This window comes from Cynocephalus volans, chromosome 3, assembly GCF_027409185.1.
Source record: "Cynocephalus volans isolate mCynVol1 chromosome 3, mCynVol1.pri, whole genome shotgun sequence".
In the NCBI taxonomy this organism is placed as follows: Eukaryota; Metazoa; Chordata; class Mammalia; order Dermoptera; family Cynocephalidae; genus Cynocephalus; species Cynocephalus volans.
The window spans coordinates 170412470-170428865 of record NC_084462.1 but is presented as its reverse complement, the minus strand read 5'-3'; the positions used below and the strand labels follow the sequence as shown (position 1 = coordinate 170428865).

Below are 16396 nucleotides of genomic sequence, written 5' to 3'. Positions count from 1 at the left end.
CTTCCAAGCTCAGAATCCTCTGGGGCTACTTTGGTCTTTACTCTCGTCCGTTTGTGCACATTTTCCCCCAGAGAAGTCATGTTTTCTCTGGCTTTACCTTTTGTATCTGTATTGGAAACTAGTGCCTACTCTCATCTTGCTGTGTGACCCAGGGGAGGTCACTTCCCTCTCTGGGGACTCTTCTGTAGGTTTGAATGGGATGGGCTGTAGGAGGTGGTGAGCTTGGACCCTCCCAGCTCCTGTGTGCTCCGAGCCCACGAGCTTTCATTCTGAGATGTTCTTCCTCCTTGTCATCTGCCACCTCCTTGGCTCTGTTGCAGTTGAAGCCTTAGGCAGCATTTGAATACGTTAGTATTGTGTCTATCCATTACGTAGCAACAGACTTCTGAAACCTGCACAGAGAGCCACCTTTCAAAACGGTCCCTGCCTATGTCTGTCTGCACTGGTTGTAGCTCCAGACCCCTAGGAGCATCACTTTAACACAGAAAGCCCAGGTTTATGGGGCTCGCTGCTGCATTCGGGCTTTAGAACCCAGGGCTTCTCTTTCCCTGTTTGGTTTCTTTCTGAGGGCCCTGCCACACTTTGACTCAAAGTAGGGAATGGTGGTTTCCATGTCAACTGTTCTTAACCAAGGAGGCTCACTGACACTGGTGGTGGGTTCTGATCAGCAGGAGAGGAAGGGACAGCAGGCACTTGGGGCCACAGCTCTTAGCGGCTGCCAGTCAGACTCAAGTGTCCTGCCTGGAGTTGTGTGGGTGTGACTCTGTGTTAAAGGGAGTCATCCTAGTTCTTTTCTTTCCCACCTCTAACCCCCCTAACTTCATCTTGAAAAATTAGCCTTTTATGTCAGTAAGTGCTGATAGTTTTTGACTCCCATCTTCTACAACCCAATGTGGCAGTAAGAACATTGAATTTCATGTTAAAATTCTGGATTTTGAGTCCCAGTTCTGGATTTATAAGCTGTGTGATCTTGGGAAGTTACTTAACCTCTCTGAGCTTTATGCTTCTCAATCGTAGGCCTACTTAGCTTAGAGCTGTTTTGAGGCTCAAATGTGGAAGTTCTTTTATAACTACAATACTAGACCCCTGTCATTTACTGTTATTTTCTTGTTTCTACCCAGAGGGTTTCTCCCACTGTTGTTTTTTAGCTTTCTCACCTTATGAAGAATGTCTCAAGTCGCACAGCTTTCGCATGTGTGTGTTGCTTCACTCACGCTGGCCAGTGCGCGGACCCCCTCTTCCCTTGACTGTAAGTCCAGTGTGGCTCAAGTGAATTGGGCTGGAGAGGGCAGAGTCAGCCGGCAGTGTGGCGTGTAGGAGCCGGGACTAGGAGTCGCGAGCGCCAGGTTCTGATTCAGGGAAAGAAGACCACGCTTATCACGAGCAAGCTAGCCCTGGCGCTGGGTCACGGCTGCTCTAGGTTGGGGCCGCCTAGGCAGCCGAGTGGCCTTGGCCAGGCTCTCTCATCTGCTGCACAGGGCCACAGACTGGACTCACTTGCCAGGCTCTCCCAGAGTGTCCATCCTATGCCTCTAGACTTGTGATTTTCTTCAAGCTTATTTTCCATTTGGCCCTTCAGTTTGATATTTTTAAAACATTTTTATTCCTTGTGGTAAGATAGACCTCACATAAAATTTAATACTATAACCGTTTTTAGTTGCGTGCCCTGTTCAGTGGCACTAAACACATTCCCATGGCTGTGCGACCGTCACTACCATCCATCTCCAGAACTCTCTTCGTCTTCCCAGACTGAGACTCTGTTCCCATTAAACACCACGTCCTCACTCACCCTTCCCCCTTCAGTTTGCTTTTAAGCCAGTTCTCCGGCTGGAGGCTCGGGGAGGGAGGGAAGACATCACAGAATCTCGCAGGAAACCTTTTCAAAATACCCACGCCCGGCCTGCCTCCCCCACACCGCCGGAGAACCCTGTGCTGGGTGGTTCTTTTCATAGCTCTTGTTCTCTTTTCTTAAGTCTGCTTTGATTTCTCTGTCTCCAAATATAATTCTAATTTCTTGCATAGGTGCCTGTCCCTGGGGCCACGCACAAACCCTCTGTGCCCCTTCAGTCCTCTTTGCCCGTTCTGCCGTCCTCTCCAGTGCTGCCTGCTGTCCCCGCTCCCTTCCAAGAAATGCCTGGAAGCTTACCACCGTGGCCAGAGAACCCGCTTCCACGTGCTCTGCTTGGTCACCTGTGTCTGGTTACCCACCCCATCAAAGCTGTAGGTTGCAGAATAGTGCTGCTCCATGGTGTGCTTGTGTAAGCTGAGAAATTTAGCTTTGAATAGCTTGGGCTGGGAGGAAAAGGCCTGGGAGAGGGTGATAAATCTGTTTCCTTATATAGGTGGCTGGGTTGCCTCTACTTTCTCCAGCTGAGGGTGTGGGGGGGAGGAAGGCAGAAGATGAGGTTGGTGGGATGGACTGGGGAAGAAGGAGAGCCTGGCAGAGCTGGCACAGCCCTCAGCCTTGGGGGGCGGGGTGGTCAGTAACTTCTGCTTAACAAGCTTGAATGGCTCTGTGCAAAGAAAATCCAGATTTTTGCATCCGTTTAGAGAGCCTCTCCTTCGGTTGCCTGGGTTTACAGCCTTGTGGTGCATCCCCAGGGCCACAGGCAGGATCTGCTAGGATGTTGGGCAGCTTTCTTTCTGAGACAGGTCCTGATAGGCTTTACTCATGAAGTGTTCCTTCCGTCCTTGGCTCAGCATGGCCAAGGGCCTGCGGGGAGAGCTGCTGGGCTTTTGTTTTTCTGCAATGGCTTTATTGACATAAAATTCACACGCCATACAATTTACCCATTTAAAGTGTACAATTCATTGGTTTTTAGTGTATTCATAAAGTTGTGTGATCCTCACCACAATCAATTCCGGAACACTTTCCTCACCCCGAAAACAAACCCTGTATGCATTAGCATTCCCCTCCCGATCCCTCACCCCCAGCCACAGGCAGACGCTAATGTACATTCTGAGTCTATGCATTTAACCATTCTGGACATTTCATATAAATGGACCCATATAGTATGTGGCCTTTTGTGCCTGGCTTTCTTACTTGGCATAATGTTTTGGGGTTCATCTGTGTTGTGCCATGGATCAGTTCTTCATTCTTTATTATGACTGAGTATTGTTCCATTTTATGGCCAGACCACATTTTGATGGACATTTGGGCTGTTTCCACCTTTTGGCTGTTGTGAATAATACTGCTGTGAACGTCTGTGTACAAGTTTTGTGTGGCGAGCTGTGGATTTTGCTGCAGCAGATGGCTGGGCCTGAGGGAGCATCCCACATCATATGGTAGGAAAATGTTTTTTCCTCTCCTTTTTTTTCTAGTCAGAATTCCTACAAGAATCCAATCTCATCATGGCCAAGTTGAATTATGTGGAAGGAGATTATAAAGAAGCTCTGAACATTTATGCCCGCCTGGGCCTCGATGACTTGCCGCTGACAGCCGTCCCTCCATACAGGCTGCGGATGATGGCCGAAGCCTTCGCTACCAAAGGTGAGGCCTGTGTCCCTCCCTCGGCCTCGTGCTCTTGAGCCAGCAGGGCCTCCCTGGAGCCTGCTGTCTGTCCCCTGGCCTTGGCTGGTGGTGAACTCGGCAATTCCCAGCAAGCCTGGGGTCGGCTCCCCCGCACATACTGGCTAATTTTAAACCCAGCAACAACACATGGTTTCCTCAGAGCCTCTGTCCTTCAGTTGTCATTGAAGAGAACGAGTGGAGGGAAAACATTTCAGTGACAATTCTTGATAATTAAAATGCAACGTAAGCAGGGGCTTTTCTTGGTATTTAAGATGCTGTGCGGCATGTACAGGGATTCACACCATATGGGTGATTGGCCATGTGGCTGACTGTGTTTTTATTCATTAATGTCACCTCTGTGTTAACTAAGGCTAATTGGTTGATACTGGCAATCACTGTACTGTGTACCTGTTCAGGGGTTAGAGGAAAGTGTAAATACCGTCTGTACTGCCAGGAAGGGGTTTGTAATCTGCTGTGAGAGAATGCAGTCCCACAGAAAAAGAAACAACAGGAAGGCCGGACACAGATTAGTTGATCTTTTCAAGCTGCCACTTACTAATCTGTGATGGGTGTAATCACGTCTGCTTTATAGAGTTCTTATGAGGATTAAGTTAAATATGATGTATGTAAAGCACTTAACATAGTACCTGGCACATCCTAAATGGTTAATAAATGATATTTGAAAATGTCAGTCCTGAACAAGGCAGCAAATGGTAGAAGTCAGCGTTGGGTAACACCTTTTCAAAGAGGCAGGAGAGGTCACTACAGGCCAAAAGGGCCAGGAAGGAAGACGAGCACTTTGAACTGGGCTTCTCAAGGCCGTGGCAAGAAGTGGACAGTCTGAAGCAGCTCCTCTCCTTCCTGCCACCTGCTGTCCAAACTGCACATAGTGACTAACTGGGGCTGGCACAGAAGCCAGAGCCCTAGATGGCTTGAACCTCTAGAACAGCAGTACGCTGGACAATTGTGTGCTACTGGCACTTTCTGGCCAAAATGTGGAGGCTGCAGGTGTCCCGCCTGTATGACTCAGTTGTCCTTTGCTGTGTTGAACAAAGGCCCCGCCCAAGGCACACTTCTTAAGAGCTTTGTGATGGGGATGCCGTATTTACCAGTTCCCTGGGGAGCCTCGAGTACTGCCAGGCCCGGCTAATTAATCTTCTAAATGTCCCCATGGGCTGGGAAAAGATGCTGTCTCTCTTGACAGGGCACTCTGGTGGTTTAGTGGGCTCAGTCTTTTGAGGCTGTCTTCAAGGTCCTGAGAGCATCTGGGTTTGTTTGCATCTGTCTGAGCTATGGGGCTTGCTGGGGTCTTTGCCACACAGCTGCCTTCTTCTCTCTCTGATGCTCGGGGTGGTGTGTGTGTGTGTGTGTGTGTGTGTGTGTGTGTGTGTGTGTGTGTGTGTGTGTGTGTGTGTGTGTGTGTGTGTGTGTGTGTGTGTGTGTGTGTGTGTGTGTGTGTGTGTGTGTGTGTGTGTGTGTGTGTGTGTGTGTGTGTGTGTGTGTGTGTGTGTGTGTGTGTGTGTGTGTGTGTGTGTGTGTGTGTGTGTGTGTGTGTGTGTGTGTGTGTTCAGGCCAAGGACAACACTCTAGAATGAGAGCAAACCTTCATCTGGCATAGTCACCCGATTGACCTGGGGCCTGGTGGGTTGGAGCCAGGAGTTGGTTTGCTATTTGGGAGTGGGAGGTGGCTCTGGGCCTGCTTAGCACTAAAAGCTCAGGTCTTAGTACTCGCTCTGCAACAGTTTAATGGAGGCAGACTGTTCAGGTGGCACTGCCAGCTCATTCTCGTGGCTGCCATGCAAGGTGGGCAAGAAGAACAGTGGACTTGGTCCTGAGTCTTGCCCTGGGTGATATGTGATTAGCAGTGGTCCCCCAGCCATGAGGTTGTGGCACTTGGCTCTTGGGACACCGGCTGGCTCATGGAGTCCTGGCTCTGGCTAGTTTTTAACAACTGTGGATACATGCAGAGTCACATGTGACAGGGAGAGGGAAGGATCACTTTTACCCAGAGGAAGTGGCTGGAGGCCAGCAGGACCCAGGCCTGCACGAGCCTGGAAGGCTCTGTGAGAGGCAGTGTAGAGCGACATTTCTGAGCATCTGCCTGGGTCCACCTCCCGTCTCTGTCACATACTGGCTGTGTGACCTTGTGCAAGTTCCTTAACCTCTCTGTACCTCAGTTTCCCCATCTATCAAGCTCTCATTGGTCTGTCCTGAGGATTACAGGAGATAGTATATATAAAATGCTTAAAACAGTGCCTGGCACACAGTGAGCATGACGTAAATGTTAGCTTGAAAGATAATTGTTTGCTGAGGAGTGAGGGGGGGCACATACAAGTGACTTATAATAATGGAGAGAAAATGCCAGCCTAATTCATGGAGATGCCCAAAGACGGGACAGTTCTCTGAGGACTTCAAGAGGCCTTTGGTCTTAGCTCTGTGTAGGAATATTCTTGGTTTGCTTTCTTTACCAAGGTCCTTGAGAGTTTTCAAGGGGAGACTGCCTGCAGGGGTTCTACGAATGTGAGTGTACAAGGACTCTAAAATCAGAAGTTTGCACTACTGGGCTACGGGCTGCTGGAGACAGGGTTTGTTTACTTGGCTCAGTGTTTCCAACACTTTTGAGTTAGTTGCTAACGTTTCAAAATTGGGAATATCCAGTTAAATATTTGGCCTTCTGACTTCTTTGGTAAGAAGGGAAAAGCTGTCCCCACAATTCCCCCAGAACAAGACCAGGCTGGAGCTGAGTGGCAGCTGCCCCTTGGGTGGGTGCGCACCCAACTCACGTCCCTCCTCATGTTCCCCATGTTCTGCTGTAGACAGCAGGCTTGACCTGCACACTTGTTTAGATTACTTAAGCTTTTCCATGGTGACCTGAGGTCTGACTTAACTAGGGCTTTCAGCCAGAGCCTGCAGCGACGTCTGCACTTCCAGCATGTCTGGGAGCTCTTCCCCCTGGCCAGGGAATGTTAGCCCTCGCTTATTAGGAATCAGAAGCTAACACCATTTGGTTACTGAGAACCTCCTGTGGGCCAGCACCATGTTAGGGGCTTTACTGTTTCTTTAATCCTCCAAACTCTGAGGTGTGCTGAGAGATTCCTGCGTGCCAGGCCTGTGCCCTGTGATTGGGCATCTCACTCATTCTCCTGAGCCACCCTCGGGGGTAAGCACCATTATTCTTCCCATTTTACAGATGAGAAAACTGGGCCACAGGGGGTTAGATGCACTTGCCCAGGGTCCTACAGCCGGGAAGCGGGATAGCCAGGACTTGGCCTCAGAGCCTGGTTCCAGAGCCCGTGCTCTCCTACTGAGTGGCGGAAGGGAAACTCAGTCTGAAGAGTGGTAAATTCCAAGCCCATGATCTTCATCTCTCTGCTTTAGTGGCAAGTGGACTTGCTTGGGCCAAGTAAGGTTTTCTCAGGGAGAAAACAGTCAAGTCGCTAGAGAACACCTGAGGTTTGTATTTGCACCCTCTTCTCAGCCCCACCCCCTGATTCCTCTACCTTCACTGCTCACCTTGCCTAGGTTTCTTCTTGTAAGTTCTGTCCTCAAGCTCACGCATCCTGTGTTCTCTGAAGCCCTCTGGGCCTCACCCAGTCAGAGTCGATCATATTGGATGCTGTCATAGCTCAGTGGATTAGAATCTTGTGAGAAACACATTAGAATTAGTGGCCTCTTCCAGTCTGTGAGTTCCTCCAGAGGAAGAGTCGGTCTTGTTCATTCGCGTTCCTTAGGACTTAGCACAGTGTCTAGCACATAAGTGCTGCTAAATTAGGGAATGAGATTTGTAAAGGCTCCTTGCTTGGATTTCTACCCAGATGCCCCTCATGGAATTCACGTGATTCTGGGTGCCTTTGCTCCTAGCCTGTCATGGTTAGATGTGTTTTCTTTGCCTGTAGGTACCATTCTGAGCATTTTTGATGATTCAGAATCCTTTTCTGCCAGTTGTCGGGGAGGAGCCTGCTGACGTCACAACATAACAGAGCCTGGCATGGACCTCTTTTCCAAAGGTTGTAGATTTTAGTTCTTTCTCCTACTGGGGAGCTCAACCCCCCCTGTCTACATTTCCTCGTATCTGTTAAGACTAAGTAGAAACAGGGTTTTGGAATAGAAGAAACGGAGAAGCTCTTTAGCTTCTGGTAGTATTGGGTTAATCAAGTGAGTTGAGGACGTTGCTCTAGGATACAGATTGAGGAAATCTTCGAGACACCAAGTGGCCACAAATGTTCTCCCTAAGGGGAGTCTGGGGACAGTAGAAAAATGGCCACTGTCTTCATTGGGACTTAGATCTACTAGACGTGGGATAACTTTCTGTGCATAGGATAGTGGGATCTGCAAGTGGCGTGACTTCCTAGAGCTGGTCTTTATAAATAGCCTTGGTATGTACCTTGCTGTAATAAAAGGATTAGAAGTGCATTAGTTCTAATGTGAGGAAGTCCTGAAACAGTCCAGCTGGCCAAGGCTGGTGGCGGGGTTATACCATATTAGGGTGCTGTCTTCATCTGCCTGATTGGAGCAGATTGTTGGCATGTTACAGCTCATGGAAAGGGGAAAGGAGAGAGGTGTCTGGGGTGAGGGGAAATAACACATCAGTCTGCTGACAGTCCATCAGTGAGGAGTTGCTCATAGGACTACAGCCGCCAGGCACCAGGAGACAGAAGAGGAGAGATTGGGGGCAGGGAGGTCTCTGGTTAAACATGTCCATTAGATCTTGGTCTCTCGCCCAGCAGGTGCAAGGAGAGAAGCAGCCTGCGCTCAGGTGAAAGAAAGTGGGTATATGGGACCATGAGGCTGGTGGGGGCTGGTGCCCTAGAGGAGGGAAACTGAAGCTGGAAACAGCAGGCGGCATTAAACTTCCTTCAGATGGCAGGGTACCAACCAGAGGGGGACTGGCTCCAAAGAGTGAATGGGGCCCTCACAATCGTCTCTCATACAAACGTTTTATTTTCCAGTGAAGGATACTGTGCCAGAGAGGAGGAGGGACTTGCCCCATGTCACACAGAGGGGATGTTTCTGGTAGGAAACTTTTCTGCCAAGCCACATGACCTCTGTTCCTGGTGGAGAAGCTGGCACCATGTTGGGAAGCTTTACTTCTTCTTTGCTTCTGATCTTCTCTATTCCTCCTTTGCTCCTGAGTTTGAAATTTCTCCTCTGATGCAGTGTTAAGAGCATGGGGCTTAGGAGTCAAACTGCCCACGTTTGATCTCTGGCTTTGTCACTTATTAACTAAAGGATCTTGGGCAAATTGCCTTCACTTCAGTTTTGTCATCTGTGACATGAAGATAATGACAGTATCTATATTAAAGTGTGTGGCAGGGAAGGAGCAAATACATGTGAAGCACTTAGTGCAAGGCCTGGCAGATCAACATGTGTTGGCTGTTTTTATTCTTATGTATCCCTAGGGGTTGACCCAAATGGATAGACCTCATCAGATGCCCCAGTGACATCCAGTTATGGGGAGAGGGGAGAGGCTGGCTTTCTTCCAGGAACACTTGGTGCCTTAGTGGATCTGCTCTGTCAGTGGAGGCTTTGACACTCAGCATGTGGGACCTGGGATCAACGTGTTTAGAGGGAAATTTTTAGAGGAAGATCAAGTGACGATCTGGGGCCTGGAGTGCTGCTTAGGGCAAGGACAGTTGCTGATTCTGGAGGATGGGTAGGACCCAATGGTCAGGGGCAGCTGGAGAGGTTACCCTAATGGAGTTGCTTAAGACATCTGTTGTGCACTTTACCAGTCTTGCCCAGGGCTGATCTGCGGTTGGGCCTACATGAATGATTTCATCACAAAAGGCCATTCACATTGTGATGGATCAGTTGATCCAAATAATGTTCCTTTAAGAAGCAAGAATAGTTCACACAACTCTCAGACACAACTCTGTCTTCATCAGGAACAAGCTAAATACATTGGCTTATGAGAGCAGAGCTGTCGGAGGAGAAGCCATCCCTTGATCAGACTCCAGGGAGGCGGGCTTGTCTCTTCTGACTGGGCTTCCCTTTCCAGCCAGAAGCAAGGGGCCGATCCCTGAAGTCCTCACCTCCTCTACGGTCTGCAGAACTTACAGACCTCTGATGCTTCTCCGAAGCTCGGGTCTGATAATGAACAGCAGTGGGGAGGTGGTTAACTAGTTATACAACGACCTCCCCTTGGCAAACGTGTCATCCTCTTTTGCCTTCCTCATTGGGCAACGCTGGCCCAAGAGGTCTCTTTGTATGGCCCATTGTGTGTGTTAGAAGTATCCCTTCCAAGGATCAAGTGTCAGAGAAGGAATGGAGGCACCTACTTTCTACAGTGGGGAGCTCAAAGGCCTGGAGAACTCTCAGGAAGAAGCTTTTCAGAAGTACCTCGTTCCCCTGAAGCTTCTAAGTACTTTAAGTATAGAATCCATCTCCAAAACAGTTTGGATCTCAGCCCTGTTCCCCCCAGCTTGAAAACCCAGTGTCTTCACATACCCACAGGCCTCAGCTTAGCATAGTCACTCTTTAGACCAGAAAACTTAAAACAGTCACTGACATGATGTTTTGGGAAAGGATGCCTGGGAACTGCTTGCTGTCTTCTAGGAGCTCCTACCAGAGCAAAATGTGGATGAATCAGCACAAGGGAAACAACCCACTGATGTTTGGCTTTTATCAGGTGTTGCTCATGTGTTTCTGCACCACACTTTGCTCAGTCTGGGGCACATGGGTGGTCTCAAAAAATGCTTGAAATGAGTTGAATTGGAAGCTCTTCAGACAGTGAGTAGTTATGACTTGAGAATCATCATGCTCCCAAAAGGCTGTCACATGTCGGGGAGAGGCAAGATCCCTCACAGGGTGACTTAGGGAATGAGTTTCCTGAAAGGTGGTTTACTTTCCTACTTCAAAGCTCATTTTTCCATCCTGCAATATTGTCTCCAGGCAGTGACCTCAATTTACCCTGGGTAAATGGAAACAGGTTCGTAGGGGCTCTTGGAAGGTCGCTGACTGGGGCTCCATTCTTGGGGTCCCAGGAGAGCCTCGGTGTGGTGGGTTGGCTTCAGGCTGGCCACACTCCACCTGTGCCAAGAGCATCTGGGGGTGGGCAGTGCAGGTCCACCTTCACACTGCCCTCTCCGGGCCATGGGCTGGAGTCTTCTGGGCGAGTTGGCTCCTTTGCACAGCTGGCAGCTTCAGGCCTAGGCATGGCGACCATGGCTTATTGCTTGAGCCAGCTCACACATGCTGGCAGAAGCTACCTGGGGGTAGCAGGGCCAGTGCTGAGAGGATCCGAGGCCGCTTTTGGGCTTGGTGGGAGAGAGTGCCGTGTGCGATGGCTGCAGGGGGTATAGGAGTGGGGAGGGCGTGGAGCAGTGGCAGGGTATCAATGTCATCCATCTGCCTGGCAGATGGTGTGAAGAGTGTGTTCTGTTCTGAGAGCGGGCGGAGGAGCAGTGCAAGTCCAGGGCAGTAACTTACAACCCCATCCCACAGGGCTCTCTGGGGGAGGCGACAGAGTTCCTGCCTCGGGCATATGCAGAGTACATAGAGAGTTGACTGCCCAGCACAGCTGAAGACTCCTTTTGAAGTTCTGGCAAGATCTGTGGATTAGGGCCCTTTCGGTTGTAGGTGAAAGAAAACCCAACCCAAACTGACTTCAGTGGCAGCTGGATTCGGGGCTCAAAGACATAGACTCTTCTGTTTCTTGGGTTACCTTCCCTCTGCCGGTTTTCATCTCAGGCTCCAGGTGACTGGAGCAGCTGCAGACTGATTCTCTTAGGCGGCATCCTCAGAAATCTCAGCCAAATTCTCATGGTATCTTATTGGTACCAACCCCATCACATTCTCATCCTTGATCTGGTTACCAGCGACATGTCCTGTGACAGGCTTAGGCCCAGCATGAAGTCTGTGATGATACGAGGTGGTCCCATTAGGGGTGTCAGAGAAAGGGCAGATGTCCGTGACAGATGTCCACAACAGTGACTCCCCTGAGTAGGAGCCCTGTCACCAGATAGGCCCAGGTTCCTTAATTCCCTCTCCCCCTCCCTTCTCCTTTGAGGTGGCTATCGGGGAGAAGCCAGGTGACTGCTCTGTGACAGGGTCACTGTGGACTGGAGATGGCCTTGGGACCAGACCATGTCAGGCAGGTACACGTACTGAAGAAATGGGGTTTTTGGGAGAGTGCAGTCTCCGGGGGTGGAGGAGCAGCCTCACACATATGGAGGGCTCTGGAGGAAGAAAGACTGCTGTGTTCCAGCCAGGGATAGGGCCAGAGCTGGGCAGTGGAAGCCACATGAAGCCCAATGTTAGTCCCATTATGGAAGTCTTTCTAACAGTCACAGTTGCTCTGAGAGCTGGGGGTCCCCTGTGGATTAGTGTTTATTGAGCCCTGCCTAAAAAGGCAGGCGTGGTGGTAGGTGATTTACCTGTGTGATTGCACTTGTCCTGAGAATAATTCAGTGCCATCAGGCTATCGTTCCCTGCAAAGGGGGTGAGAAACCACATTTCAGAGGTGAGATGGGATTCAAAGCAAGGCCTGGGGCCTCCAAATTACATGCTTTTTCCACCTTATCAAGCAGCCTCTCAGTTGAAGCATAATCAAACATTTGGAGTAGAGATGTTATGGATGAGATTCTGGTGTCAGGTAATCTGCTAATCCTTGATTCTAAGTCTCCCTTTTCTTATATACAAAAAGGGGCCAATAATACTCTCACAAGAGTACTAAATAAGACAAAATGGGAAGATGTGTTGAAATATATAAATCCGAGGTCAGTAGAGTGGGATTTGTTTAGTCTGACCTCACGTATACCTGAGGCTGGGAGCAGCAGGTGGCTGTGATAGCCTTACCCTCCCCATGCCCCCATCCCTGGAGGCCCTTCCTGTCATGCGCTTGATAGCCAGTAGTGCTTCTAGCTGTCCCTGGGATTGATCTCTTGTCCCTTCCCCCACAATTGCTTTATTGTTCTTAATATAGATAAAACACATGTACATTATATGAAATCCAGAAATGCAGACAAGTCAAAAGAACATAAAAAAAAAAAAAAAAATCCATTACACTGTCTACCTGGAGGCAATTGCTGTTAACATTTTAGTGTATTTCCTTCAAGATCTTCTCAAACCTATTATATGTGTGAATTTTTTATGAAAATAGGATTATACCACATATGCTGCTTTGTGACCTTGTTTTCCCACTTCACTACCTTGCATGATATGTACATTTCAGCAACATTTGAGCAGCGTATAACATTTCATTGCATGGATGAGTATAATTTACTTAACTAAAAAGCTTCTACTTTTGGACATTCAGGTTGTTTTCAGCTTGTCACTGTTATATACAAGGTTGTGATGAGCACCCTCTCAGCCTGGTTTTAGTGCTGGTTCTTAATGATTTCCCTAGGAGAGATGTCCAGAAGTAGAGTTTCTGGGTCAAAAGAGAAGCGTTTCCAGATCGTCCTGCAGATCGGCTGTGCCTCTGTGCTTCCCTTCCTGCAGCGTGAGGGGCCAGCCTCCTCTCACTCTGGCCAACACTAAGTGGAATTCTTTCGACTTAAAAGTGAACATTTATTCTTCCATTGTGTGTTGAGTGTAGACTATTTGGGAAATAAAGAAAACCATAGATATTTATGTATGTTGTTTTTATTTATTTTTATATACTCATATTTATATTTATTTAAAAGTATTTACAAATAAAACCAGGTACCATACTGCCACTTAGGCTAGTTAACCACTGTTAAATATATATATGTATATGTATAAAATATTTTATATGCAATTCAGGTTATGCTGTGCATTGTTTTATATTCTTTGTTTCACAATAAATATATGAGAGTACATCAAAAAGTTCATGGAGGGCTGGCCAGTTAGCTCAGGTGGTTAGAGCAAGGTGGTATAACACCAGGGTTGAATGTTCAGATCCCCATACTGGCCAGCTGCCAAAAAAAAAGAAAAAGATCACGGACAGATTTGTATTATCTTTTCTATTTTTTTTTTTTAGTTTGCTTGCATCTTTTTATTTTTATTTTTTATTTTATTTATTTATTTTTTTAAAAAATTTTATTTTGGCGATATACATTGTGGCTGATTATTGCTCCCCATCACCAAAACCTCCCTCCCTTCTCCCTCCCCCCCCCAACAATGTCCTTTCTGTTTGCTTGTCGTATCAACTTCAAGTAATTGTGGTTGTTATATCTTCTTCCCCCGCCACCCCGGTTTTTTTTTTGTGTGTGTGTGTGTGTGAATTGATATATTAACTTTTAGCTCCCACCAATAAGTGAGAACATGTGGTATTTCTCTTTCTGTGCCTGACTCGTTTCACTTAATATAATTCTCTCAAGGTCCATCCATGTTGTTGCAAATGGCAGTATTTCATTCGTTTTTATAGCTGAGTAGTATTCCATTGCGTAGATGTACCACATTTTCCGTATCCACTCATCTGATGATGGACATTTGGGCTGGTTCCAACTCTTGGCTATTGTAAAGAGTGCTGCGATGAACATTGGGGAACAGGTATACCTTCGACTTGATGATTTCCATTCCTCTGGGTATATTCCCAACAGTGGGATAGCTGGGTCGTATGGTAGATCTATCTGCAATTGTTTGAGGAACCTCCATACCATTTTCCATAGAGGCTGCACCATTTTGCAGTCCCACCAACAATGTATGAGAGTTCCTTTTTCTCTGCAACCTCGCCAGCATTTATTGTTCAGGGTCTTTTGGATTTTAGCCATCCTAACTGGGGTTAGATGGTATCTCAGTGTGGTTTTGATTTGCATTTCCCGGATGCTGAGTGATGTTGAGCATTTTTTCATATGTCTGTTGGCCATTTGTATATCTTCCTTAGAGAAATGCCTACTTAGCTCTTTTGCCCATTTTTTAATTGGGTTGCTTGTTTTCTTCTTGTAAAGTTGTTTGAGTTCCTTATATATTCTGGATATTAATCCTTTGTCAGATGTATATTTTGCAAATATTTTCTCCCACTCTGTTGGTTGTCTTTTAACTCTGTTAATTGTTTCTTTTGCTGTGCAGAAGCTTTTTAGTTTGATATAATCCCATTTGTTTATTTTTCCTTTGGTTGCCTGTGCTTTTGGGGTCGTATTCATGAAGTCTGTGTCCAGTCCTATTTCCTGAAGTGTTTCTCCTATGTTTTCTTTAAGAAATTTTATTGTTTCAGGGTGTATATTTAAATCCTTAATCCATTTTGAGTTGATTTTAGTATACGGTAAGAGGTATGGATCTAGTTTCATTCTCCTGCATATGGATATCCAGTTATCCCAGCACCATTTGCTGAAGAGGCAGTCCCTTCCCCAGTGAATAGCCTTGGTGCCTTTGTCAAAGATCAGATGGAAGTAAGTGTGTGGGTTGATTTCTGGATTCTCTATTCTATTCCATTGGTCAGTGTGTCTGTTTTTATGCCAGTACCATACTCTTTTGGTTATTATAGCTTTGTAGTATAGCTTAAAGTCAGGTAGTGTTATGCCTCCAGCTTTATTTTTTTTGATCAGCATTGCTTTGGCTATGCGTGGTCTTTTATTATTCCATATAAATGTCTGGAGAGTTTTTTCCATTTCTGAGAAAAATGTCTTTGGAATTTTGATGGGGATTGCATTGAATTTGTATATCACTTTGGGTAGTATGGACATTTTCACTATGTTGATTCTTCCAATCCAAGAGCATGGGATATCTTTCCATCTTCTTGTATCCTCTCTAATTTCTCTCAGCAGTGGTTTGTAGTTCTCATTATAGAGATTTTTCACCTCCTTGGTTAACTCAATTCCTAAGTATTTTATTTTTTTGGTGGCTATTGTAAATGGGCTGGCTTTCTTGATTTCTCATTCTGCATGTTCACTATTGGAGAACAGAAATGCTACTGAGTTTTGTGTGTTGATTTTGTATCCTGCTACTGTGCTGAAATCATTTATCAATTCCAAGAGTTTTTTTGTAGAGGTTTTAGGCTGTTCGATATATAGGATCATGTCATCTGCAAACAGGGATAGTTTGACTTCATCTTTTCCAATCTGGATGCCCTTTATTTCCTTCTCTTCTCTGATTGCTCTGGCTAGTACTTCCAACACTATGTTGAATAGGAGTGGTGAGAGTGGGCATCCTTGTCTAGTTCCTGTTCTTAAAGGAAAAGCTTTCAGCTTTTCCCCATTCAGGATGATATTGGCTGTGGGTTTGGCATATATGGCTTTAATTATGTTGAGATACTTTCCTTCTATACCTAACTTATAGAGGGTCTTTGTCATGAATGAGTGCTGAACTTTATCAAATGCTTTTTCAGCATCTATAGAGATGATCATATGGTCCTTGTGTTTGAGTTTATTAATATGGTGTATCACATTTATTGATTTGCGTATGTTGAACCAACCTTGCATCCCTGGGATGAATCCCACTTGATCATGATGAATAATTTTATGTATGTGTTGCTGTATTCTGTTTGCTAGTATTTTAGTGAGGATTTTTACATCTATATTCATCAAGGATATCGGCCTGTAGTTTTCTTTTTTGGTAATATCTTTACCTGGTTTTGGTATCAGGATGATGTTTGCTTCATAGAATGAGTTTGGGAGATTTGCGTCCGTTTCAATCTTTTGGAATAGTTTGTAAAGAATCGGTGTCAATTCCTCTTTGAATGTTTGGTAAAATTCTGCTGTGAATCCATCTGGTCCTGGGCTTTTCTTTGTTGGGAGCCTTCTGATAACAGCTTCAATCTCCTTTATTGTTATTGGTCTGTTCAAATTTTCTACGTCTTCACGGTTCAGTTTTGGGAGCTTGTGTGTGTCCAGAAATTTATCCATTTCCTCCAGATTTTCAAATTTGTTGGCGTATAGTTGTTTATAGTAGTCTCGAATGATTCCTTGTATTTCAAATGAATCAGTTGTAATATCACCTTTTTCATTTCTAATTTTTGTTATTTGAGTCTTCTCTCTTCTTTTT

At 46.5% G+C, this 16396-nt stretch overlaps 1 protein-coding gene across 6 annotated transcripts in view; it reads left to right on the top strand.

Annotated features, from left to right (window-relative positions):
• Nucleotides 1–16396, top strand: part of TTC7B (tetratricopeptide repeat domain 7B) — a 267108-nt gene that overhangs the window by 30142 nt on the left and 220570 nt on the right. For 3 of the 6 annotated variants that reach the window (XM_063088949.1, XM_063088948.1, XM_063088954.1), the window contains exon 3: nt 3322–3490. The exons of 1 other annotated variant lie outside the window; for it this stretch is intronic. In XM_063088949.1, coding sequence (XP_062945019.1) covers nt 3322–3490 — 169 coding nt within the window. The remainder of the gene's footprint in view (nt 1–3321; nt 3491–16396) is intronic. 2 more of the 6 variants (XM_063088950.1, XM_063088952.1) reach the window with 1 other exon arrangement.